At 38.1% G+C, this 27,096-nt stretch overlaps 1 protein-coding gene across 9 annotated transcripts in view; it reads left to right on the forward strand.

Moving 5' to 3' along the window:
- ASCC1 (activating signal cointegrator 1 complex subunit 1) overlaps positions 1 to 27,096 on the forward strand; it is a 122,609-nt gene that overhangs the window by 91,922 nt on the left and 3,591 nt on the right. For all 9 annotated transcript variants that reach the window (XM_067025424.1, XM_067025422.1, XM_067025423.1 and 6 more), the window contains one exon: positions 3,167 to 3,252. In XM_067025424.1, coding sequence (XP_066881525.1) covers positions 3,167 to 3,252 — 86 coding nt within the window. The remainder of the gene's footprint in view (positions 1 to 3,166; positions 3,253 to 27,096) is intronic.

The following is a 27,096-nucleotide window of genomic DNA, read 5'->3' on the forward strand; positions in this document are numbered from 1 at the left end:
TAATTAATTTAAATTTAAATAGGGAGTTCCCTGGAGGTCCAGTGGTTAAGACTTCAAGTTCACAATGCAGGGGGCACAGGTTCGATCCCTGGTCAGGGAACTAAGATACTGTATGCTGCATGGCATGGCCCAAAAAAAAAGAAATGTAAATAATCACATGTGGCTAGTGGCTACTGTTTTGGATAGTGCAGTGTTTTATTAGACATGTAATACTATGAATAATACATTCCGCATCTGTTCTAGTTCTTAAATCTTAGTTCAGAGCTCTTACAACTATACCATACCCCATTATTAACTAACCTCTTAACATAAAAGAGTTGAATTATATAGGAATCTGTATCTTTTAAATTGTGTGGATCCAGATGTATATTCAGTTGGCACCAGAGCTTCATGTAAGAAAATGTTCTGTGTTCACAGTCTAGTTATTATTTCCTATTGACATATATTTTAAATATAACAGCTTTAGTGAGATATAATTCATATACCATATAATTCACCTATTTAAAGTATAGTGAGTAATGTAACCATTACCACAGTAAATTTTAGAACATTTTCATCACCCCAAAAAGAAACTCCATAGTTACTGGCAGTGACTCCCCATTTTCCCCTTACTCTTCAGTCCTAGGCACCACCAGTCTAATTTCTGTCCAATGAATTTGCCTTTTTTGCATATGTCATATAAATAGAATCATGCAATGTGTGATCTTCTGTGACTGACTTCTTTCACTTAGCATAACATTATAAGTTTCATCCATGTTATAGCATGTATCAAATGTCATTCCTTTTTCTTACCAAATAATAATCCATTGTATGGACATACACATTTTATTTATCCATTCATTGGTTGATGGACATTTCTGTTGTTTCCACTTTTTGGCTATTATGAATAATGCTGCTGTGAGCATTTATGTATGTGTTTTTGTGTGGGCATATGTTTTCATTTCTATTAGGTGTATACTTAAGTGTGAAATTGCTGCATCATGATATCAGTATGTTTAACTTTTTGAGGAACTGCCAGACTGTTTTCCAAAGTGGCTGCACCATTTTACATTCCCACAAGCAGTACAGTAGTTCCCGCTTATCCGCGGGAGATATCCACAAGATATACACAAGATCCCCAGTGTATGCCTGAAACTACATACCACATTCTGTATTTTTCCTATGCATACATACCTATGATAAAGTTTAATTTATAAATTAGGTGCAGTAAGAGATTAACAACTAATAATAAAATAGAAGAATTAAACGATATACTGTAATAAAAAGTATGTGAGTGTTGTCTCTCTCAGAATTTTTTACTGTACAAATTTAGTGCCTTTTCCATTTTCACTAAGCACTTACCATGCACTGTGACCGTAACTTTTGCAGTTTTTGAAGTGTGACAGCAAAACTAGTACAAATCTTTTTCCTTCTTCCTAATTTCACGGATAGAAGATTTGTTCTTAATGTAGATATTAGCAAACCTCAGCATATGATCTTTTTTCTTTCCTTATTAAGTCAAGAACTTTCACCATTTCACTTAAAGGAAGCGCTTTATGGCTTTTCTTTGGCATATCCGAATTGCTGGCATCACTATTCTTGCTGTTTGGGGCCATTATTAAGTAAAATAAGGGTGACTTGAATACAAGCACTGCAATAATACCTTGACAGTAAATCTTGATAACAGAGAGGGTGGGATATGCTGGACAAAGGGTTGACACTTTCTGGGTGGGACAGATCACTCTACTCAGAATGGTGCACAATTCAAAACTTAGGAATTGTTTATTTCTGGAATTTTCCATTAATATTTTTGGACCTCGGTTGACCATGGGTAACTGAAACCATGGAAAGCAAAACCATGAATAAGGGGGGACGACAGTATATGAGGGTCTCAATTTCTCTACATCTTTATCTGCACTTGTTATTATCTGTCTTTTTTATTATTGCCATCATTTGGGGTGTGAAGTGGTATCTCATTGTGACTTTGATTTACATTCCCCTTATGGCTAGTGCTACTTACAGATTTTGCACTTGTCATTAAACATTTTAATATTCAGATTTCATTATTGCTTTTTTATTGACACTTACTTAGTATGAATTTACTTTAAAGTTTCATGTCTCCTTTTAACAAGGAACCTATTTTTAAGTTGTGAAATATGCATGGGATTGTGATGTTGGATTAAGAGAATAGTTCTCATTAGAAAAATAGTCCTGTAGTTACCCAGGTGTAATTCCAGCAGGCTAACTAAAATATATTATGTTCATGGAGTTAGCACTTTGGATGTATTTTATCACTTCTGACGTGGTAATCTCCATACTTATATACAATAAAAGAATATACTCAAAAGTAGAAATACAAATATTTTTGAGTGTCTGATGATGGGCAGGAAAGGGTTGATATTTCAGAAAATATTCGGATAGTTAAATAATTCTTGACAATGCTTTGATTTTTATATACCCTGGATTCTTCTCTGTCTTGTGTTTTTTTCTTGAAAAGGCTATAGAATACATTGTTTTGCTTTTTCTTGCGAGTTATCCCTATCCTTTGATATCCTTTTTTCTGCTGTGTTTGAAGGACATCTTTTGGGATAAGCAAGCTAAATTAATGCAAGGAGTTAGAACACAGCTTTGATGAGGCTGAGGTCATAGATTTGCAGATTTCTGTGTAGAATGTCAGGATACCTTTGATTGCAACTGAAGAGGTTTTTCTCATTCAGGGGGAGTCCTTAAATCAACCCAAAGCATAGTTGCCAGCATTTTTGACTAGTTAATGTGTGAACTTCTGTATGTTTTTATGTATTTAAAAATGCATGCAGCTTATACAAAATCTTGGGGTTTTAGACTACAAGGAACCTTTGGAAATCACCTAGTCTTAACCTCTAACTTTGTAAATGAGGAACTGAGGTCCATAGAGGAGACATAAACTGCCTAAGAATATGGTTAGTTATGTAGTTTATGTACAGTGAGTACTTGGACAGTGTTTAATGAATAAATATATATCAGTTGATGACAGAGCTGAGACTAGATGCTTGGTCCCTTGACTCATATCCTGATGTATTTCCCTCAATATTATGTCACTTTCCAGGTAGTACATGCAGATCTTGCTAGTTGTCCCTGTAGAAGTCCAAGAGAAAACAGATACATAACCCAAGCTTCTCTTCTAACATTGTCTTTGGAATATTTACAGCTGAAGGAAGGTACAACCTCTACACAACGGATGGCAAATATATCTTCAAGGAAAGAGAATCATTTGATGGCCGAAACATTTTGAAGGTCAGTATGAAAGCAGAGTGAATTGGAAACCTTTGGCATGTGTCCTAAAATAAGGGAGGAGAATAAGTGGTTCTTTTAACAGTAAAGTATATTTTTCTCATATTTCCCATGAGGATTATTGATTGAAAGGACTATTAAAAATTTTTTTCATTGTCCTAAAAGAGAAATCTTTTTTGACTTGTTAAAAAGCTGTTGGTATCTCTTAGAGTAGTTGAAACTGATGATTTAAGAAACAAGTATAGTGACTATTTGGATTCATAGGAATAAGTTGCATTTAACCTTGTGAGTCTTGCTCTGTATTTTACCTCTGGAGGACTGAGTGTGCATTTTTTTAAGTGAAAAAGAATAGTTTGTCTTGTTCTAGTAGATTTTTCTCTTCACGCACAAAGTCGCTCTCCAAAGTTCCTGTATAATCTGTTTTTACTCAGGAACAGCCCATGTACTAAAAACTCGGTTGTCCATTTCTGACTGTGGAGGATTTGCTTCTGAACGTTAAATTAACCTATGAAATTTAAATTAAAAGGGTTCTTTAGGATTGCATTTATCTTTCTCCCACAGACCACATTCTGTAACATCCACAGTTTATGCCCTCTCTATCAGGTTAACATACCATTGTGCCTCTGTGCAAAGAGAAACATAAGTTGATACCAAAGGAGAGGTTTTTGATTCTTCATTTTACTTGTTCTATAATGATGTAGGTCATACATTTTCAAGGCCATGGGTATTTTTTGGAGCTGGGAGGGACAGTATGTATATAATAACTTCAGAATAAGCTCTAGCTTTAAAAATGTTTTTTCTTTTTTCCTTCCTTCTTCCATTTCCTTATCTTACCACTTGACAGTTTTCTTGCCAAATGCCTAATATGACCTCATTGTGTATAATTAATGACATCACTCTTCAGCAGCTGCAAGCTTCTCACTGCAGAGCCCAACAGAGCAATGACAGCATTCACTTAGGCAGGCATTCCTGCCTTGTGGGGAAGGGGCTTTGCAGGGCTTTGTTGATTCCTTCTTTTACTTGATACCTTTTCTCTCTGAGTAATTTTCTTGTCTTCAAAGTAGCTATTGTAGATTCGGTTTGAGTGGCAAGCTGCTAATGAATTCAGTTGCAGTTTACTTATTTTCCCAGGCCACAGGTTCATTGTATAAATCTTTCTCCTCCTCAAGCTCATTTCCTGGGGCTTTTAAAATAATAGCATTAATTACTTTACTTTTTTGTTATTGTTAATTTGATTAAGAAAAAAACTAGACGAATGGGGAAAGAAATCTGTTGGAATGACTCAAGCCAACTTGGTTCCTTTGAAATTAGAATTAAAGCCTGAAAGGTATGTTGATGCAAGTGGAGTGTGAGGTGCTTTGACATCTGTAAGAAGAGGTAACAGCAGGGAGCCTGAGAAGTTGCAGTATGAACAGTATGGATCTCTCATTGAATATTTAATTTCTCTCATTCTGGAAAGTCAGTTTTCCATTTAAAGATGCTTGGCTTGGAAATCTTCCTAACCCACCCCAGTGATGACACGGCTGTAGCTCCCTCTAGTGTTGATAAAAGCTTGCTATAGTAGTTGTACCCTTCCTGTTAATGCCTAATTGGAGTTTTAGTGCTGGGCCCAGCTAGGTACTTGGAAACTATTTAATCCAGTTCCTCATTTTACTCTCTAAGGGTGTGAGATCCAATATGGTTAAAGTGTTTTGCCAAAGGTTAATGCTAGATAGTAGCAGAGTCTGAATCAGAACAAAAAGATTCAAAGCTCACAAGTTAGCAATGTTTCTACTCTCTTCCATAAAGATGCTCAGTGTTTAGTTAGAGATCAGTAGATATTTGAAACTGGGCCTATCTGAATTGTGAAAATATCTGACTAGACATAAATGTTGGGGCAAAGGGTGTGCCAGTTAGTCTAAAACTGGCTTATTAAGAATTAGACTTTCGAGTTGAATATAATACTAACACCAGCAGAAATACTTATTGACTGTATACCATCTGTCAGACTATGTACCCTGTAGATAAAAGTCATTATGATACAGTCCTTACCTTCCAGGAGCTTCCTGTCTTTGAGAGATACAGCTGGTTAATAGGTAATTACAGTAGAAAATGATGGGGGCAAATTATGAGATGGAGGGGGAAGTACCTTTGAACACAGGTAGTTGTAACAAAGTATCTTTTGATAGAATTTCCAATGTATTACTTTTTTTAAAAAAATAAACTTATTTATTTATTTTTGGCTGCATTGGGTTTCATTGTGGTGCACGGGCTTCTCATTGCAGTGGCTTCTCTTGTGGAGCATAGGCTCTAGGTGTGCGGGCTTCCGTAGTTGTGACACGTGGGCTCTAGAGCACAGCCTCAATAGTTGTGGCGCACAGGCTTAGTTGCTCTGCAGCATGTGGGATCTTCCCGGACCAGGGCTCAAACCCACGTCCCCTGCATTGGCAGCAAGCAGATTCTTAATCACTGCGCCACCAGGGAAGTCCCCCCAGTATATTACTTTTTAATCATTAGTTCCAGAAAATATAATCTTTCACTTACATTTAATCAAAGGAATTGACTTTTCTTTGAGAATAAAGATAAAATGTGGCATCCAACAACTAGCCCCCCAAACACACAAGCGGTAATAACTGTGTTTATGAAGTAGCTGTAGCAGCCCACTTTTTGGAATTACAAGACAAGACTTTCTCAACTAGAACATTAGAACCCATGGCCCCTGAATCCCTTGCAAAAAAAAAGGATTTAAAAAACTGTTGGATTATACATAGTTTTTGTACCAGATATAATTATTATGTTTAGAAAGGGAAAAAAATCACTTTCATTAACAAGATAGGAACTGACTTGGAATAAACAGAAAGGTTAATAACTGCATTGGTTGTTAAGAATCCCAAGCATATGTGTACAGCATATTAACAGCTACATAGGTCAAGGATCAGGAGTACTGGTGATGGGAAGCAGCCTTGGAAAAAAATCAACTTCATCTGCTATTCAAAGAGAAACAAAACGAGAATGCAAGTCATTGCTCATTGCTGTAAGAATTTAATGAGTAACAGCCAATTGCTATTCTACTCCATGAAAAGAATTGGTCATTTTGGCTTGGTGTAGTATTATGTGTTTCGGATGCCTTAATAAGAAAAAAAAAACTCCGACTCTTGGAGGTAGAAGCCACATTTTTCTTTTGTATAGCTCTTTTGAGAGTTGTTGCAGCTATTATAGACTAGTATCTGGTTATTCCTAGTTAAAATAAGAATTTTCTTACCCTAAGAAAAACTTTGAAAGAAGAACTGACAACTAAAGAATCATTCCACGTGTTTTTCAAACCAGAAAAGGAATATATTTAGTAATAGCATTTTTTTTATGGAAGACTGACAGATAGCTCTGAAAGGAGGATATACAGGAGAAGAAGACCTAGGCCAAATTAATAGGATAGTGTCCTGTCAGAGGGTTTCCATTTCTCATCTAAGAGATAGGAGCAAAGATGTAGTTTGTCTATAATGCAGTGATAAACTTGTAAATGGAGAGATCATGCTGATCTAAAGACGTAATGCAGGAAATAACTGCTCCCTCGCTAGCTAAAAGTAGAATGGTCATTAACTGCCAGTTTCTGGAGAGAGAAGTGATCTTAATGGCAGTCTGTTTGGGGGACTTATGAAATGGTCTTATGCAATCAAATCAGTATTCCAAGACTGTGCTCTCAGCAGATTGAATAGGGGTACAGTAGTAACTGTTTAAAAGCATAGCTTCTAACTGCGAAGTGAAGAGGAGACATTAGAGCCCTAGGTTGTACTCACCAGAGATGATTTGGTATAAATAAAGGCACAATAATATATTTGGGAAGGAATAGACAGTACTATAGGTCCAAAATCAAAGGACACTATGAATGTGCCATTTCTTTAGATACTTAAAAATCCTGGAACAAAGTGATGCTGGGAAGACTAGACAGCTTCATGTAAAAGAATGAAATTAGAACACTTCCTAACACCATACACAAAAATAAACTCAAAATGAATTAAAGACCTAAATATAAGGCCAGAAAGTATAAAACTCTTAGAGGAAAACATAGGAAGAACACTCTTTGACATAAATCACAGCAAGATCCTTTTGGACCCAACTCCTAGAGAAATGGAAATAAAAACAAAAATAAACAAATGGAACATAATGAAACTTAAAAGCTTTTTGCACAGCAAAGGAAACCATAAACAAGACAAAAAGACAGCCCTCAGAATGGGAGAAAATATTTGCAAATGAAGCAACTGACAAAGGATTAATCTCCCAAAATTTATAAGCAGCTCTTGCAGCTCAATATCAAAAAAACAAACAATCCAATCCAAAGATGGGCAGAAGACCTAAATAGACATTTATCCAAAGAAGATATACAGATTGCCAACAAACACATGAAAGAATGCTCAACATCACTAATCATTAGAGAAATGCAAATCAAAACTACAATGGAGGGGCTTCCCTGGTGGCGCAGTGGTTGAGAGTCCACCTGCCGATGCAGGGGACACGGGTTCGTGCCCCGGTCCGGGAAGATCCCACATGCCGCGGAGTGGCTAGGCCCGTGAGCCATGGCTGTTGAGCCTGCGCGTCCAGAGCCTGTGCTCCGCAACGGGAGAAGCCACAGCAGTGAGAGGCCTGCGTACTGCAAAAAAAAAAAAAACTACAATGAGGTATCACCTCACACCAGTCAAAATGGCCATCATCAAAAAATCTACGAACAATAAATGCTGGAGAGGGTGTGGAGAAAAGGGAACCCTCTTGCACTGTTGGTGGGAATGTAAATTTATACAGCCACTATGGAGAAGAGTATGGAGTTTCCTTAACTACAAATAGAACTACCATATGACCCAGCTATCCCACTACTGGGCATATACCCTGAGAAAACCATAATTCAAAAAGAGTCATGTACCACAATGTTCACTGCAGCTCTATTTACAATAGTCCGGACATGGAAGCAACCTAAGTGTCCATCAACAGATGAATGGATAAAGAAGATGTGGCACATATATACAATGGAATATTACTCAGCCATAAAAAAGAAACGAAATTGAGTTATTTGTAGTGAGGTGGATGGACCTAGAGTCTGTCATACAGAGTGAAGTAAGTCAGAAAGAGAAAAACAAATACTGTATGCTAACACATACATGTGGAATCTAAAAAAAAATGGTTCTGAAGAACCTAGGGGCAGGACAGGAATAAAGATGCAGACATAGAGAATGGAGCTGAGGACACGGGGAGGGGGAAGGGTAAGCTGGATGAAGTGAGAGAGTGTCATGGACATATATACACTACCAAATGTAAAATAGATAGCTAGTGGAAAGCAGTTGCATAGCACCAGGAGATCAGCTCGGTGCTTTGTGACCACCTAGAGGGGTGGGATAAGGAGGGTGGGAGGGAGACGCAAGAGGGAGGGAATATGGGGATATATGTGTATGTATAGCTGATTCACTTTGTTATACAGTAGAAATTAACACAACATTGTAAAGCAATTATACTCCAATAAAGATGCTAAAATTAAAATCCTGGAACATATAAACCAAGTAAAAAAAGAGATGAATTTGGTTTTTTTTCTTTTTATATATACGAATATTTAAATTTAGAGAAAGAGGGAATTGGCAGTATTTAACTATATTAATATTTAATAGTACTTTATCTGAAAATATGTTTTAAATCTAGCTAGGTACATTGAGACTTTTCTTGAAAGATGTAAATGAGAGTAACTCTCAAGTATTTCATACGTTTTTGCTTTGCTCTATTGCTGCCTCTTAAAGTTCTTTAAAAGGACAGTTAGAATGAATGCATTTAAATGAGAGCTTTATTTAGTTTTCTTTACTTAGAGAAGTTTCTGTAAAGGAAGCTGTTTAAAAATACATACTATTTATTCTCTTTGGTAAAAGTTCATAAAACGTATATGTACTTTTAAGCAAATAATCATAAAGTGAACACTGTAACTACTACCAGGGTCAAAAAGCAGAATGTACCTCACATGTCCTTCCCTGGCCAACTCTGGTCTATTTGTCCTAAGGTAACAAAGGCACAATCAAGTTCTTAAATACTCTTAGTGAAGAGGCTTGTTTTCAATGATTACTTGTTTCAGAGTATTAGAAGAATATTGAAAAGATGAATTCATTTTTATTTTTTCAAGGGAAGAGAGATTAGATTGAGAACTCAGTAGTAATTTTTTTACAAAAGATATTAATGACTACAGAGGAAGACTAGCATTTAGAAAGTATATTATTTCTAAGGAAGAAAATATTGTGTTTTTCTAGCATTTAGAAAGTATATTATTTCTAAGGAAGAAAATATTGTGTTTTTTATTATCCAATTCAGTATTAAGCCACGTTACATACTGTTCTTGAAAATTACTTCTTAGTCACATGGCTCTTTAGAATTTTTTTTTTTTCAAAACTCACCTTTCGCAGAAAGCCTTTCCTTGAAAATCTATCACTAAATGTTCCATTGCACTATTATATCAGTATGAATAACAGCAAATTGAATGTAGAAAAAAATTGCTCTGTCTCATTACCACCGTCGCTATGGTGTCATTTTTACTACCTGATATTTCTATGACTTGAAATTTTTTTTTTTTTTTTTGGCCACACTGCACGGCTTGCGGGATCTTAGTTCCCCAATCAGGGGATCGAACCTGGACCCCGGCAGTGAAAGTGCCGAGTCCCAACCTCGGGACTGCCAGGGAATTTCCAAAATTTTAATTTAAGTAAAATCACTAAGCAGGTGTCACTTTCTCTTTAAGCTATTTATGCTTATACACTGTAGACATTTATTAACTTCACTTGGGCATACTAATATTTTGTAAGAGCTTTTATCCACAGCATTGGAAGCAATCACATCATTCTTGACAATCATGTAAAATAGGCAGCTTGTTAGAGGAGCAAATGTACAACTTTCTGGAGAATTTCACTTGGAAAGTAAAAGCAAGATGTTGTGGAAAAGGCTTCTGTGAGAAGAGAGTTCATAGAAATAACATATATACTCAACATATGTATGTATTAATTAAGGATTGGAAGATAAAGCTAAGGAAATCTCTGGCAAAGTGGAGAGATAGAAAATATGAGGGAAAAATCTGACAAAGAGGATCCTCAGGCAGTGCAAAAATTAACTATTAGGGTTCTAAAAGGAGAAAACAGACCTTGGAGTCTTGAACTTGGATGAAAGAGCCTCTGGACTGGTAGTGTTCTCAGGTACTTGGCAATAGTAAAGAAAAATCCTTTCTGGAAGAAAGTTCTATCACCCTCTGCCTAAAAATATTCTTCCAAGGAACTTTTGCCCCCAAAACAGCCAATACACAAAGATAACTAGGCATATGAGGAAACTACTCACCATAAGCAGACAGACATCCAGAACTCATAAAGACATGAAAAACTAGAATTATCAGACTTAGGCTAAAAACAACTTTTTAATCAGGTAATTGGGAACTTTTGCAAAGAACAAGTGATGTAGCAGTTTTGAAAAGAACCAGGTAGAAATGCTAGAACTGTAAAAATGCAGTAACTGAACTTAAGAGCTCAGTGGATGGGTTTAGCAGCAAGTTAGCAAATTAGATAGAGCTGCAGAGGGAAGTAGTGAAGTGGAAATTGTCAGAAGAAATTATCCAACGTTGCATGGGCAGAGGGGAAAGGTAAAATTTACAGATGAGAGAAAAAGAGACATATAGGATAGAGTGAGAAGATCTAATATACATTTAATTGGAGTCCCAGAAGGAGAGGAGAGAGAGAATGGGCCAGAGCTGATAAAAGACATCAACCTACAGATTAAAGAAGCCAAATGAATTCCAAACAGTTTTGTTGAATGAGCGTATATTACACTTTTCTTTCCTACAACTTGTGACTGAATCATGGGCAACATTAACTAAACTACTTAGGCCCCAGCACTTTTTAAAGTGAATGTCCAGAGTTTGTTGGCAGTATCCACATTACAAAGAACAAAAACCAGGAAATCAATGAAAGAATGCTTTTCTTAAAGTAGGTTATAAAAAAAAAAAAGAAAGGTAAAAGGTATCCAGGAATTCTCTTTACTATTTTTGTAACTTTTCTGAAAGACTGAAACTACATCAATGTAAAAAATTATTTAAAAAAAAAAAAAAAAGAAAAGAAGATGGAAAGACAGACATGCTCTTGGGAGGGGAATAGGACACTAACCATTTGTTATGGTTGTGGGTTTTGTTTTTTTTTAATAACCATCTTCCAGAAAAGTTTGTTGAAGTCTTGCCTATGTTTTGTTCCAGCATTTAGGATAGGTGTAATTTCTGTTAATTCCTGATCTTACTGCAAAATTTGGCCCATTTGATTTCAAGGGGTATAAGAATTTAATGTAAGGAACAACTTCCTGATTAGGATGTTTCATATTGAGCAAGCTACTAATAAGGTAGCTGCATCTTTTACTAGAATGTTTTTTGTTTTGTTTTATTTAAGAAAATAGAGTCCATTTCTCTTTAAAGCCATTCTTCCGAGCAACATCCTTTTCAAACTATTCCATTTAATTCCATGAAACCTATCTGTCAGCTCTGTCATTCCACTGAAACCGCACTATAAAAAGGCACCAGTAGCCCCCTTTTGTCCAGGGCCTTAACCTACTTTAATTTTTCCCAGTAACCACTGAGAGTTTTAAGCCCTTTTCTCTATCAGATGTTCTTTTCTCTTGGCTTCAGTGGTAGTTTTTTTCCTTTTTCTGGTTCTACTGGTTTTTTTTTTTTTTAATTCACTGCCTTGTATGACTGCTTCCTAAAGTTTTGTCCTTATCTCTCTTTCTTTTACTGCAATCTTGTTCTATACAAATCCTACTTATTCTTCAAAATCCAGTACAGGTGTTACCTCCTCCATAATGGTAAGGACCATCCCAGTCTATGGCATGCTTCCATCTCTCAATGCCTTCCCTCCTCTCCTTACTTTGCGCAGACACCATTCACGTGCCTTTCAGTGCTTAGCAATGTCTCTTGTGCCTGGCAAGCATTCAGGAAGCTTTTTCTGGATCCGCTAACTAAAACTGTTTTCCATAGAAATCAGAAATCTATAAATTTCTATAGAATCTTCCTTTGGCAGAAGAAAATAAAAAGATTTTGTTTGACAAAGGGGATATTTTTTGCCCCTTACTTGAAATTGTAACTCTCAGAGCAGGGTGCTGCAAGCTATGGTCTAAGGACCAGATTTGGCCTGTCTCCTGTTTTGTTGTATGGCCCTCAAACTATGAATGGTGTTTATATTTTTTTAATGGTTGAAAAAAATTAAAAGAAGAATAATTTATGACATGTAAAAATTATATGAAATTCAAATATCAGGGTCTCTAAATAAAATTTTATTGGAACACAGCTGTCCTCATTTGTTTATGCACTGATTGCTTTTGTGCCACAGTGCCAAAGTTAAGTAGTTGTGACAAACAATGTATGACCACCTGACCCTTTATGGAAAAAGTTTGCTGACCACTGTCTTAAAGGTTAGTGTTTAGTTCAATTTTTTTATTTCACCCAGTGCCCTTTCTGCTTTATGATTACATATGATGCTTGTATTTAATAGATCTTCAAGGTATATTGTTTATGTCATAAATATTTAGTTAACAGCAGTCAGTTCTATTGAATTTTCGTTTACTTAACTCTTTTCTAGCAAATGTTTCTTTTTAAAAATTAGTTTACTGGGCTTCCAGTAAACTAAAAAAAAAAAAAAATTAGTTTACTAAATTCAAGAAAAGAGAGTCCGAAGTCAAATATACCTATAACTCATACGCACAATTCTCCATTAATAGGTGAAGTTCATTTTTGAGTTAAATTTGATTGCAACTTTATTACTTCACATCAGCAAGGTTCAACTGATAGGAATAATAATGAGCTTGAATTTACATTTAAATTCCTTTTATTTCAAAATACATCCAAAAATAATTTTGTGTTTCACTGTGGTGTACACTAATTAACTTTAAACATGAACAGTGATTTCTTTTGCATTTTCATTTATGCCTTATTACAGAATGTATTAATAAAAAGTTTTGAATGAAAACTAAAGACCACTGAACTTGTAAGTAAACCTGTGTTAATTTTTAAATTAGCATGGGGCTTCCCTGGTGGCGCAGTGGTTGAGAGCCCGCCTGCTGATGCAGGGGACATGGGTTCGTGCCCCGGTCCAGGAAGATCCCACATGCCGCAGAGCGGCTGGGCCCGTGAGCCATGGCTGCTGAGCCTGCGTGTCCGAAGCCTGTGTTCCGCAACGGGAGAGGCCACAACAGTGAGAGGCCTGCGTACCACAAAAAAAAAAAAAAAAAAAAATTAGCATGAATAGGGCTTCCCTGGTGGCGCAGTGGTTAAGAATCCGCCTGCCAATGCAGGGGACACAGGTTCAAGCCCTGGTCCTGGAAGATCCCACATGCCGTGGAGCAGCTAAGCCCGTGTGCCACAACTACTGAACCTGTGCTCTAGAGCCTGCGAGCCACAACTACTGGCTCATGTGCCACAACTACTGAACCCCACGTGCCTGGAGCCCGGGCTCTGCAACAAGAGAAGCCATAGCAATGAGAAGCCTGTGCACCGCAACGAAGAGTAGCCCCTGCTCGCTGCAGCTAGAGAAAGCCCGTGTGCAGCAGCGAAGACCCAATGTAGCCAAAGATAAACAAAAATAAATAAATAAATAAAATTAGCGTGAGTAGCAGAAAAATGTGGCATTTAGAAAGGAACCTGTGACAAGACATCTTGCCAAAATACGGCCACTCTTGTTTTGCTCTGTTAGTGATAAAATATGGCTCTGCCTCCATTCTTTTTTTTTCCCCCTCGGGTTTAGAATTCAAGTTTTATTTTTGAATCCCCATTGAAATACATATGTTAATTTTTGAAAAATATTCAGTTATATGCCACTGAAATTATCCCTAGAGCCCCCAGTGATAGTCATGCCCCATTCTGGAAAACACTACCATAGGAAATTACTGGAGGTATCCTGGGGAGGTAGGATGAGGCCACTGTTGAGCAAGGGTCATCTGTGTCCCAAGTAAGCTGCTTGCTGCTGTTCATAATTCTCTGAACCCCAGACCTACCAGCATATTGGATCTTATCTTTCCTGGCTGGCAACACTTTGGTGGTGGCTCCCTGTTCTCTTCTGGATAGAAGAGTAACTGCCTTAACATAACCTACAATGTCCTTGGGGATACTGGGATAGGCCTACCATGGCCCCATCAGGCTAGTGAAGAGAGGGGGACAGGAGACAGGGAGGATCTCCTGGAGGAAGTGACATTTGACCTGAAGTCTAACCGATTTATGGGAGAGAACTAGGTGATGGTGGTGAAGAACTTTTTTAGGTAGCAGGAACAGCATGTGCAAATTTCCTGAGGCAGGAAGGAACAATGTGCATGTGAGCACCTGAATGAGGCACTAGAGGAAGAGTCAGGGAGAGGAGTTTTGCAGGGGCCAGACCCTGCCTGCAATCCCTGGAGGCATCACAAGCATTGTGATCTTAATGCTGTGCCTTATGAGGGGCCATTTAGAGCTTCAAGAACGGTGACTTCAGTTACTTGAATAACAAATACTTTTTGAACAGCTACTTCAGGTGGAGCACTGGGGATTTTAATAGAACAAGACTCTCTTGGTCCCTGCCATCAGGAAATTTACATTCTTTTAAAAACAAAAGTTATACATATGCATGGTTTAAAAAAATAACAAGTATTATAAGGTTTTCTATGAAAACAGAAGGCAGTCCACTACCTTTTCCCCCTTTTCCACTTTCGCAATCTGCCTCCATTCTTGATGATTACAAAACAAAACTTGAGTAAATGGGAGATGCAGGAAATCATTAGGGGCTTTTCATATTTTGTTAGTAATAGAAATAATGTATTATATGTTAAAAATCTGAAAGACTTCTGACAGGTGATTGATTGAGCAATTTCTTGGAGCATCAGATATATATAAGGAAAAGTGCAGTTTGAAATGCTTCAGTTTGGTTTGGTACTATCTTGTTTTAGATTATTGGGTTGGGGACAGGGGGAAGATTCACATCCAAGCAGTATTTCACCAAAACTTATCCTCTGAATTTGTTTTATGTGTCACTTTGCCTGGAAAGTGAAATCTTAAAACACCGATGAGAGCAACTAAGGATATGACTGTCAGTGAGGCACAACCATCGTTAAAATGAAACTGGAAAATGAGCAGTTGGCTGATTTTTGACAGAGCCAACATTTATAGAAAGGTGCACCCTCCCTGGTCTGTTGCTCTGTTCATACAAGATGTTTCTTTTTTTTCTCCCTTCACTCTCTTTTGAATTTATGTTTATTGGTTATTCATCTTTGCAGTGGTACTGGGATACTTCATGCCTTGTCTTGGCTCAGGCAGGGAATGATGGGTTTAGAAAGTCTAACCTAACACAAAGACAAGAAATAGGCAAAGACAATAAGAGTAAAAAAGAATTATGAGATTAAAATTACTTTTCTTAAGATCATTTCTGGTTTTTATCAGGATGAAAAGTATTTCATTGAATACCTGCTAAAGATAAAACACTAAGCTATGTGCTTGGTGCATTTGTGGGGGATGGGGATAAATATTCGACTGTTTGTTCCCTCTGACCCCATTCCTATGAACTCTTTTGACAAAGTGCCTGTTATTGTGGGGAATATTTATTTCTTTTATATATTCATTTGTAGGGGTCTAGTATATCATTTTGGGTATAGTTCACAAGTGAAGGGAGTTGGGTTATGGTTCACTTCGGTCTATATATTTTTTTAAGTTGTGAAATATACATAACATAAGATTTACCATTTTAACCACTTTAAGTGTATAATTCAGTGTCATTAATAAGCACGTTCACATTGTTGTATAACCATCACCACCATCCATCTCCAGAACTTTTTCACCATCCCAAATTGAAACCGTATACCCATTAAACAATAACTCTTCATTCTCCCCTCCCCTCCGCCCTTGGCAACCATAATTCTACTTACTGTCTCTATGAATTTGGCTTTATAGGTACTACATATAAGTGGAATTATACAGTATTTACCTTGATTCTGGCTTATTTCAGTTACATAATGTTTCCAAGTTTCATACACATTGTAGCATGTATCAGGATTTAGTTTCTTTTTAAGACTGAATAATATTCCATTGTATGTATATATTCCATTGTGGTTTTTTAGCTACAGTGTAAACACACCAGTAACCAAATATAAATCTGCACCTAGAGATGGTGACAGGGCACTCACTGTCTTCTTTGAGACAGCCTGTTGTTTAGAGACCAGAACAAATGAAACCGTATTAGATTAGGTGGCTTGGTGCCAGCAGTGTCTAAGTGTTATTCCAAATGTTAGAGGACATTGTGGAAAGAGAAAAGAAATGAGAGTGAAGTTCACCATGCGATGAAGCTGTGACGATTTCTTAAGAAATCATGTCCTCTTTCCCATATCTCAATGGTGAAACAGTTTTAGAACTAATGCTCATAGATGAACATTATTATTACAAAATAAAAGTAGAAAAACAAGATGTAAGTCAACCAGAATTCCAGTTCAAAGTTTGCGCTCTCAGTTGTAGGTTAAAACATTGATACCAGTTTGTTAAATTGTAGAGGTCTTGCAACTCCTGAGGTGTGTGTGGGGATGATAACCCTATCCCTCTTCCAAGGCCTTTTGTCTGACGTTTAGCCCACACCTTTGCAGAGGGGAAGGGGGCCATCTGGACTGGATTACAGACAAGTTAAGTAAGTGTGTGTCATAATAGATAATGTTCCAGTGGTGCTACTGAAGGCAGGTTTCCTATGGTCCTGACAGAGGACAAAATAAATATTTCACGTCTCATTGTCTAATAAGATGACTTAGTTGAAAATCTAATATAACATGTGGCAACCTTTCTCTTACCTTCCAAGGAAGCATTTCAAACAGCTATTTTTTGGACAGCTCTTATTTATATGTATATATGCTCTTGCCGGTGCCTGATGTTGCCGAGGGACATCTGATTTGCTCTTTAACTTTTCTTGTTGCTGTTCTCCTGTTGGAAAAGTTGGAGTGGAGGTGGCTGCATCTGATGACCTTTCCTCTTTTCTCACTGTTCTTTTTCTGAATTTGTCACTTGGCACACTATTCAGCCTCTTTGTGCCCCGCCTCCCTAAAGCCATTTGCCTAGAGACCCCCAGGCTGAGCAGAAGTCATCTCTGCTCCTTTCTGCTGACTTGCACTTCCTTTCTCATATATAATACAAAGATGGAACACTTACCTCCTGTTGCTGTTGTTGGAGGGAATCCCTGAGGGAAGATGACCAAACTGAAAGTAAGAGTGGTAACAGATTTGAATGAGCATTAAGCAGCCTCCCTCCGAGGGAAAGAATTTGTTGGCAGAAATGTTACCTAGATTAGTTCTGAAAGGGCATCTGCCCTTAGGGTTGCAGGCTTAGGGCATTGAAGAGACCTTGCTAGCTAGCAGCCACCTGGGGCAGTTTTTCCCTGGTGGAGCAGTAATAAACATGCCTGAAGGCAGGGCTTTCTCTGGAAGAAATTTTGCAGCAAACTGAACTCCCAGCAGCCCATCTCTGATGCTAATTCTACCTGCTGCTGTGGAAACCAGCAGAGCGTGCTGCTGGGTGCTGAGATGAGGTCTGGCTTTTTCAGCCATGTTAGCACAGCCTCTTCTCTTCTGCTTCCTACCTCCACCCACATTTTTTTATTGCTACTTTTTAAAACTGAAAGACTCTGCAGGGAGGGGAAGTCCTTTGGCATTTTGAGTATTGAGGTGCTTAGCAGAACTGTCTGGCATCCTGTTTGTATATAGCAGTTTTAATTCACTCTAATAGGTCATTTGGCCTTACCAGCAGAGTCTTAAACTTGATAATCCTCACGTCAGCAGTGAGGCTCAGGCCGAACATCCAAAAGTGCAACCCTGCATAATTATTTGAAGGAGGTTTTAAAGCTTTCATTCCCTGGTTGTTTGGCTTCTGCCTGGCGCCTCTTCAGGTCAGGCCTATAAACATTCCTCGTGCTCTCCGCAGCTGGGAGAGGCAGGTGGTTTGGGAGAGCAGAATCAAAGAGGGAAGTTCACGTTCCCATTCTGTGTGAGCAGCTTGATAATGTTCCTATGCCACTGCAGTCAGTGAGGAGACTTGGGCTCTGGTGACATGCAAGCTTTTTGGTGCTGTTTTAATGGAGATGCCTAAAGCAGGAGTGATGTGCTGATAGGTTGAAAAATCATAGCTGATCCACTGATTACGTTCTTCTTGCTCTTTCCTTTTAGAGGTAATTGATGATAATAATTACTCCTCCCACAGACTGGCCTTGACTTGCTCCCTTGGTCTGAGGTGCCCCCGGCCTTTTGGAAGTACATTATGTCCTATTTTTATTGGCTATTATTAGCTATCATTATTGGCTCTCTCACCACTGATCACTGCAGTTTGAGGTTTCAGATTAGATGTGGTATCTCAGGCGGAGTTAGGGCTGTACTTGGAAATGACTCTAGGATAGTAACCACCTAACAATCACTTTGTCTTTTATTCTGAAGTAGATATTTCTATTCCATTCTTTAAAAATATAGCCCCGTGAAACCAGTTGATGACTGCAGAGACTGTAAGCTATCAGAGTTCCTTCTAGACCTTTTCTTTTTTTCTTTTAAGGAAGCTGCTTTTTTTTTTTTTTTTTTTTTTTTTTTTTTTGCGGTATGCGGGCCTCTCACCGCTGCGGCCTCCCCCGTTGCGGAGCACAGGCTCCGGACGCGCAGGCCCCGGACGCGCAGGCCCAGCGGCCACGGCCCACGGGCCCACGGGCCCACGGGCCCAGCCGCCCCGCGGCACGCGGGATCCCCCCGGACCAGGGCACGAACCCGCGTCCCCTACATCGGCAGGCGGACTCCCAACCACTGCGCCACCAGGGAAGCCCCCTAAGGAAGCTGCTTTTTATCCTGTAATGATGCATTGGACGTTGTAGTTGGTGAGTGACAATAATAGAGCTCAAAATTCCATCTGATAATTTATCTTCCTGTAACTGCAGAATATCCTTGTAAGGTAAGGTATTGTCCCTGTTTAAAGATGGAGAAATTGAGGGAGAGAGTAGCTCTGTGGTTATTGATAGGAAAGCATTGAAGTCTAGTTTGCCCTAAGAACTGTTTTGATCTCTCTCTTCAATAGAAAAGAAGTTTCTACCTTTGGTTTCCAGGTGAAGTTGGGTATGTTTATGTATGCATAGAGGGACATGACTTAACCTTAGTGTGAATAGGCTCCATTGTGTTCTTTTGTGATGATTTAGAAAGAATCAATGTGAGTGCAGCCTGTATAAATATTTTTCAAGTAGATGGAAGGTCTTTTTGACCTGATGTGTTAGATCACCATTTTCCTTCTTGTCTCTTCACATCTCTCATATTTGCTCTCTTCAGGAGTAATCTTGCACATAGCCGGAAGAAAAATGCAAGGTACCTTGAGAATTTGAATTGCCTGGTACCTTGGCAGAAACTCAGAATCATTTTTTTAGGTTTGGGGAATTTTAACAAACAAAACTTACCTGTGGGAAAAGAAAAAACTTACTTGTGATCCTAATTCTAAGTGACATTGGCAATATGACATATGAAGAGCTGTGATAGTTTTCAAATCTATTATATTTTTAGTCTGTTGTCCATATCTTTCTGTTTACTACCTAAAGTCTTACCATTTTGTACCTGGACGTACAATTTTGTGAAGAATGCTTCTGAAATATACCATTATTTGTTTTGTTGTTTTTCAGTTAGAATTTTTCAAGGGCTGTGATTATAGTTTTTTCACATTACTTGTCTTTCTTGGCCACAAAACCAAGTGGACGCCTCCTTTGCTGTCTGATTGCATATGCATAGCCCAAGGATGGGACTTCTTCCCCACCTGGCATTCTTTGGTACAGATCTGTTATTCAGATTGTGAGACAAATGCACACTGCCATGTGGACATGGCCTTCTGCTGGCCTGTGTTCTAGGCCTGGTCCCAGGAACTCTTAAATTTATATCACAATGTTAGTGGTCCTAGCCTGTCTCTGTTTCTTATCTTTTAAATGGGTATAATAATGCTGAGCTCTGGTTTATGTCACAGTGATTTTTTGAAGGGTTAATGAGCTGGGCTTTGTGAGATACTTTTTAGATCCTTAGATGAAAGGTGTTACTTAGCCTCAGCAAGGCTTCCTGTGGGAGTGCCTTCCAAAGAGCTCAAAGTGCTTGTCAGACTGTCTTCCATTCATCCTCATACCATCCCTGGTAGGGAGGTAGGTGGGGGAGCATTATTATTAAGTACAAAATAGTGCTATTACTGTTACTTTTATCTGTAAACAGGGGGTAATTGTGAGAAATAGAAGTTAGTAAAACAGATTATAGAAGAAAAACACTGGGAAAACTTCAAAGTAGGGTGCATTTGCCATTCCTGTTTACTTTAGGTTTCAGAAGTCTAATTGCCATATATGAAAACAATAGAAATCATCCCTTCTTGGGGGAGAAACAGGACCCACCTGCATCCTTCTAAATCCTTGCATTAATTGAACACCAGTACTTATTTTCATTTGTACCAGATTATGTACTAAGGGTTAGTTTAACTTGCACATACCAGGAATGACTATAAATTTCATAGGACTTAACATTAAAAAAAAATTGTATAAGGACCTCCGTGGTGGTGCAGTGGGAAGATCCAACATGCCACGGAGCAACTAAGCGCGTGCGCCACAGCTATTATTGAGCCTGTGCTCTAGAGCCCGCAAGCCACAACCACTGAAGCCCGCGCGCCTAGAGCCTGTGCTCTGCAGTAAGAGAAGCCACCGCAGTGAGAAGCCCATGCACCGCAATGAAGAGTAGCCCCTGCTCACTGCAACTAGAGAAAGCCCGTGTGCAGCAACGAAGACCCAATGCAGCCAAAAATAATTTTTAAAAAACTGTATAGTTGATTTACAATATTATATTAGTTTCAGGTGTACAGCAGAGTGATTCAGTATTTTTGTAGATTATGCTCCATTTAAAGTTATTTTAGGACTTCCCTGGTGGTCCAGTGGTTGAGACTCCGTGCTTACACTGCAGGGGGTGTGGCTTTGATCCCTGTTGGGGGAACTAAGGTCCCGCATGCCACATGGTGTGGCCAAAAAAAAAAGTTATTTCAAAGTAATGGCTGTAATTCCCTATGCTGTACAATATATCCTTGTTGCTTATCTGTTTTATACATAGTATTTTGTGTCTCTTAATCTCATACCCCTATCTTGCCCCTCCCCCCTTCCCTCTCCTCACTGATGTCCACTAGTTTGTTTTCTATATCTGTGAGTCTGTTTCTGTTTTGCTATATACATTCATTTCTTTTATTTTTTAGATTTTACATATAAGTGATAACATATATTTGTCTTTTTCTGTCTGACTTATTTAACTAAGCATAATACTCTCTAGGTCCATCCATATTGTTGCAAATGACAGAATTTCATTCTTTTTTATGGCACAGTAATATTCCTGTATAAACCACACACACACACACACACAAATATATGTATATACCACATTCTTTATTCATTCATCTGCTGATAGATACTGAGTTTGCTTCCATATCTTGGCTATGATGTAATAGTGCTGCTATGAACATTAAGGTACATGTGTCTTTCTGAATTAGTGTTTTTAAATTTTGGGGGGATACATACCCAGGAGTGGAATGGCTGGATCATATGGTAACTCTATTTTCGTTTTATAAGGAACCTCCATACTGTTTTCCATAGTGGCTACACCAGTTTACAGGGGGGTTCCCTTGTAGGGGGGGTCCCTTGTAGGGGGGTTCCCTTTTCTCCACATCCTCACCAACATTTGTTATTTGTAGACTTTTTGATGATAGCCATTTTGACAAGTGTGAGGTGTTATCTCATTGTTGTTTTGATTTGCATTTGCCTGATAATTAACGTTGAACATCGTTTCATGTGTCTTTTAGCCATCTGTATATCTTTGGAAAAATGTCTGTTCAGGTCTTCTGCCCATTTTTTAATTGGGTTGTTTTTTTTGTTATTGAGTTGTATGAGCTGTTTGTATATTTTGACTATTAACCCCTTGTCAGCCATATCATTTGCAAATATTTTCTGCCATTCATTGGGTTGTCTTTTCATTTTGTCACTGGTTTCCTTTGCTGTGCAAAAGCTCTTAAATTTAATTAGATCCCATTCGTTCATTTTTGCTTTTCTTTCTTTTGCCAGGACTTACATATTTTGAATCTTCATTTTAGACTTCAAAACTGAATTTCCTCTTTTTGAAGTCAAATCAGATAGCAAATAGTTCACCGAGGCCACCCAGCACAAGGAATAGTTTTTCTTAAAGGAGAGATCTTTGAAGAGAGTGACCACTACTTTGTCTAAGATTGAAGAAAGAGAGCGAGCCTCATTTGGGAAGCCCAATGGACAGGGATCCCCAACATAAATGTCATTATGCTATTGAGGATTGACCATTCATTCAGTTTTGTAGCTTGAGGTCACAGATATTAGGAGGTTCCTCTTTATTCTCCTCCCCACCTCTCGCTGAGATTTTGAGGCTCATCTTTACAGCCTAGTCACGTGGAATTATTTCTGGTCTTGTTGTGTCATAGAGCCTGAGAGGAAGGAGTAGAAGGTCTGAAATGAATGCAAGGGAAAATGACCACAGTTAGCCCTTAAATCTTGCTTTTTGTTTTCTTTCAGTGTATACCACTACACTACCAGAAATCAATAATTTCTTCTGTGTTCTACCTAGGAAACAAACATGTACAAACTAAAAATGGTAGGCTTCACAGATCATGTGAGGAAGGGACAGCAGGATGGTTAGATCTTTGTCTTGAGATTCTGTCAGGGAAGCTTTGGTTTTGATCAACAACCTTTCATCTTGGTGGTCCACATTTGTCTTTTTACTTGGTAATAGGAAAGTTTTGTTTAATTTTCTGCAGATAACTGTGAGTAGTCAATAAAGGATAGCAGCTGTATGCTTAACAGTTTTCAAATGTCATACTTACACTTACTTGGGTTTTAAATTTTCTTAAATTGTCCAAATCAGTACTTATTACTTACAAGTGATATCACAAATACTGGCAGTCTTAAATTCTATGTTTGTTTCCTTATCAAATATTTGTAGTTTTGTGCAGCTGTTCATTGTTTTGTTCCTTTACCACAGGCTTTAAAAAATGCTGGCTTCCAACACAACAGGGCTCTGTGTGTGCGTCAGAGAGAAATGTTTTCAGAAAGAAAAAGGTTTAGGTTTCAAAATCCCCAAGGAATTGTTATAAAACAACAGTGAGGGGAAAAAAACTCAATATGATTTAAATACCTTGCCATGGTTCTTTTTTAATTTAAATTTTTCCTGTTAGGTCTTTTATTTTCTAAACAATAGACCACGTTGCTGTTCTTGAACTACTTTAGCCTATAAAGAGCAACCAAGTTTCTTTTTTCTTTTTTTAAACTTGTAGTTTAAGCTTTTTCCTCTTCTCTATTCAGGTACCGAATTAAATGGAGCCATTTAGTTGATTTGTGCTTATTTTCATCCAGAATTCAATTAAAATTCTTCTAGCTGAACTAGAGCCATCTGATTCTTTTTTTTTTTTTTTTTTTTTTTTTTGCGGTATGCGGGCCTCTCACTGTTGTGGCTTCTCTCGTTGCGGAGCACAGACTCCGGCCGCGTAGGCTCAGCGGCCATGGCTCATGGGCCCAGCCGCTTCGCGGCATGTGGGATCTTCCCGGACTGGGGCACGAACCCGCGTCCCCTGCATCGGTAGGCGGACTCTCAACCACTGAGCCACCAGAGAAGCCCCATCTGATTCTTAAACGAGGTCCAGGATAAGAAGTGACAATGAAAGTTGTAATAACAAGGAAAAAATATGTTCATTTCAGTCTTTGGGAGTTTTGTGAGTCAAGCTTAATCTCTGTGGTTTAACAGGGCCAGGTTTTAAGGGGCATCACCCACAAGGAGAGGCTGTAGAGTACAGAGGTTAAAGAGTTCAGACTTCAGTGTTAGGCTACCTGGGTTTGAATCTTTTTTTCTGTTTTATTTAAGTATAGTTGATATACAGTGTTGTGTTAGTTTCAGGTGTACAGCAAAGTGATTCAGTTATACATACATATATATCTTTTTTTTTTCAGATTGTTTTCTCATGTAGGTTATCACACAATATCGAGTGTAGTTCCCTGTGCTATACAGTAGGTCCTTGTTGGCTATCTATTTTGTGTATAATAGTGTATATATGTTAATCCCAAACTCCTAATTTATCCCTCTGCCCCCTTTCCCCTTTGGTAATCATAAATTTGTTTTCTGTGTCTGTGGGTCTATTTCTGTTTTGTATATAGGTTCTGGGTTTGAATCTTAATTTCCTTTTTTTTTTTCTTTTCCAGCTTTATGAATGTCAATTTTCCACTGTTTACTTGCTGTGTATTCTTGGGCAAGTTACTTTAGCCTTTTAAATTTCAGGTTCAACCCTAAAATGGGGGTTAATAATAGTATCTACTTCTTGGGGTTGTGAGGAGGCAGTCAGATAATCACATAGAGCCCGAAGTATAATGCCTGGCATGCATGCTTGCTTAGTAAACTTTAGATCTTTACTTCATTAGTATTGTTGTCAACATAAATATTTGTTGTTCACCTTGATTTTTTAATATATAACAATATTGACATTAGGTAACTTTGTTTTAGAAATCTGTTATGATATATTTGAGTTTATAAAAATTTAAATTGACGTGGTAAAAATCACCATAAGTGAAGTCAAAAGACAAATGACAAATTGGGGGAAAATATATTTGCAATTCATCACACAAAGAGTTCATTTCCCTAATACAAAGAGAACTACTACTCAATTAAAAAAAAAGTTGTAAAGTTTCTGTGGTGATGTGCTTCCACTTAACTGTGCTACGGATTTCATGTCTTTAATATATATTCTCAGAGCATACCAGGCAAACCCTTGGTTGGAGAAGGGCTTGAGACACACAGCTAAAGACATAGAATGAGTGTATAAACAGATCTGAATTTTTTTTTGTTGTTTTTCCCCATAAAATAGCTCCCACTCAGAAATGTTCTGTCGCTATCAATGGTACCCTCACATATCCCTTTACCCTGTCATCCATGACTTTTCTCATCTTCTTTTTGTATCTCCTTCCTCTCATCCAGAAAATCACGGAGTCTGTTCTGTGTTTCATTCATAGTATTTCACATCTGCTCCAATCTTTCCAGGCCCACTACTACTATTTTTAGTCAATAGACACTCAGTATCTCACAGTTTAACTGCTACCCTGGTCTCCTTTTCTTTCTTCTCTTGTTCCTTTCTCCAGTCAGCACAATCAATATGCCACACCCAGATTAATTTCCCTTCATTTTCATCTTGGGCCACCAGCTTACTCAGAAGCCTTCAGTGGTTCCCCACCATCTAGAATGAAGTCTAACTTCTGAACCTGACCCTCAGGGCCCCCCTTAATCTGATTTTACCTCCTTATGTCTCTAGCCTTAGTCTTCTCACTGCTTCTTTTTAGGGACCCACCATTACATCTAACCTGGTCTACTTGACCCTCCATACCCATTTCTGCCTTCGTGCTGCCCTCCCTCCTCCTCTTCACTAAGTCTTAGACTTGCTACAAGGCCCAGCTCAGTTTCTGACTCTTCCAGATGGCTTTTCTAGACGCCCCACCCCTCTACATCCATTGTTTTCTTACTTCCCACTGCATTTATTAATTGCCTGTACCTCTCCTCCCACACTTAACCTTTGCCACCTATATTGTTTTAGGTAAACTTTAATTGAATACATAATACAGTAACTTTTCACAAGGTAAACACACCCGTGTCATCAACATGCCTCTCTTCTGACACATACCCCATCTCCCTAACCAGATGGCAGTTGCCTGGGAGACAACACCACATCATATGCCTCTTTACATGAAAATGCACAATATCAGGTGCTCAGTGACATTCTAGATCAGAAATTTGAGCTAAGACTAGGCTTTGACAATAAGAAACACATAGAAATTTAAAGGAATATGTGAAATTTCCATTACTAATAACTATAAATTCTTTCTTCACAAATAGTTACAGTTGAAGTTACATTAGAGGTAATACCATTGGGTAAGTCTTGTTCAGAGATTCCTAGGTGGTGATCTATAAATGAGATTTTTATATCCATCTAAACAAGGCCATGTTATAGTTTTCTCTTTTCCTACACGAACGAAGTACACAGACATCTCCAACATTTGATTTTGTTGTCATTTTATCCAACAAATGCTTAGATACAACATATAGTGGGATTCAGCTTTGAAGAACATAAAAGATCTTTCTTCTGTAGAGCTTATATTTTAACAAGTCACCAGAAATAATTGGCAGAACTAAAAGAGAAGCTTAAGACTAAAGATAAAAGAATGACTAAACAATAAAATAACTATGAAAAATGTTACTAAAGCATCATAAACAGAACAAGAACATAGGGACAGGAAAGGCTAAAATGAAGCTTGGCCTTGCACTAGGGACTTTGGATAAGAAATCCATTTGATTATGATGTTATCAAAAGGTGCAAAAGAAGATGGCAGCCTATGAAGGTAGAATAAGGACAGGTTAAGAAGAGCAGAGAGATGTTGTAAACATCTTAGGAAATATTTACTTTTCAGGAGTGCTTTACAGTTTACAAGGAAGGTACTTAAACTTGTTTATCTTATTGAGTCTTTACCCATTCTGATCTTGTACCATGGGTGGTATCGTCTGTCCACAGCCACCCAGCTCCCACATGCCTGTCATAAGTTTAGACTGACTTCAGTCTTTCCACCTGCTGCTCTTGTCTTAGAGGAGCATGAGAATTTGTGTTCAGTCTTCTTTTAATATGTGTAATTACTGCATTGAAATCACATCCCAGCTAACTTCATTATCACCGTATTACTCTTTGCTTCAAACCTAAAGCATGAGAAATCTCCCTGGCAAATCATGCCATCTGGAGGTTGTAAGTATTTAAAAGGCAAAGGG

This window comes from Kogia breviceps, chromosome 2 (assembly GCF_026419965.1).
Source record: "Kogia breviceps isolate mKogBre1 chromosome 2, mKogBre1 haplotype 1, whole genome shotgun sequence".
Classification (NCBI taxonomy): Eukaryota; Metazoa; Chordata; class Mammalia; order Artiodactyla; family Physeteridae; genus Kogia; species Kogia breviceps.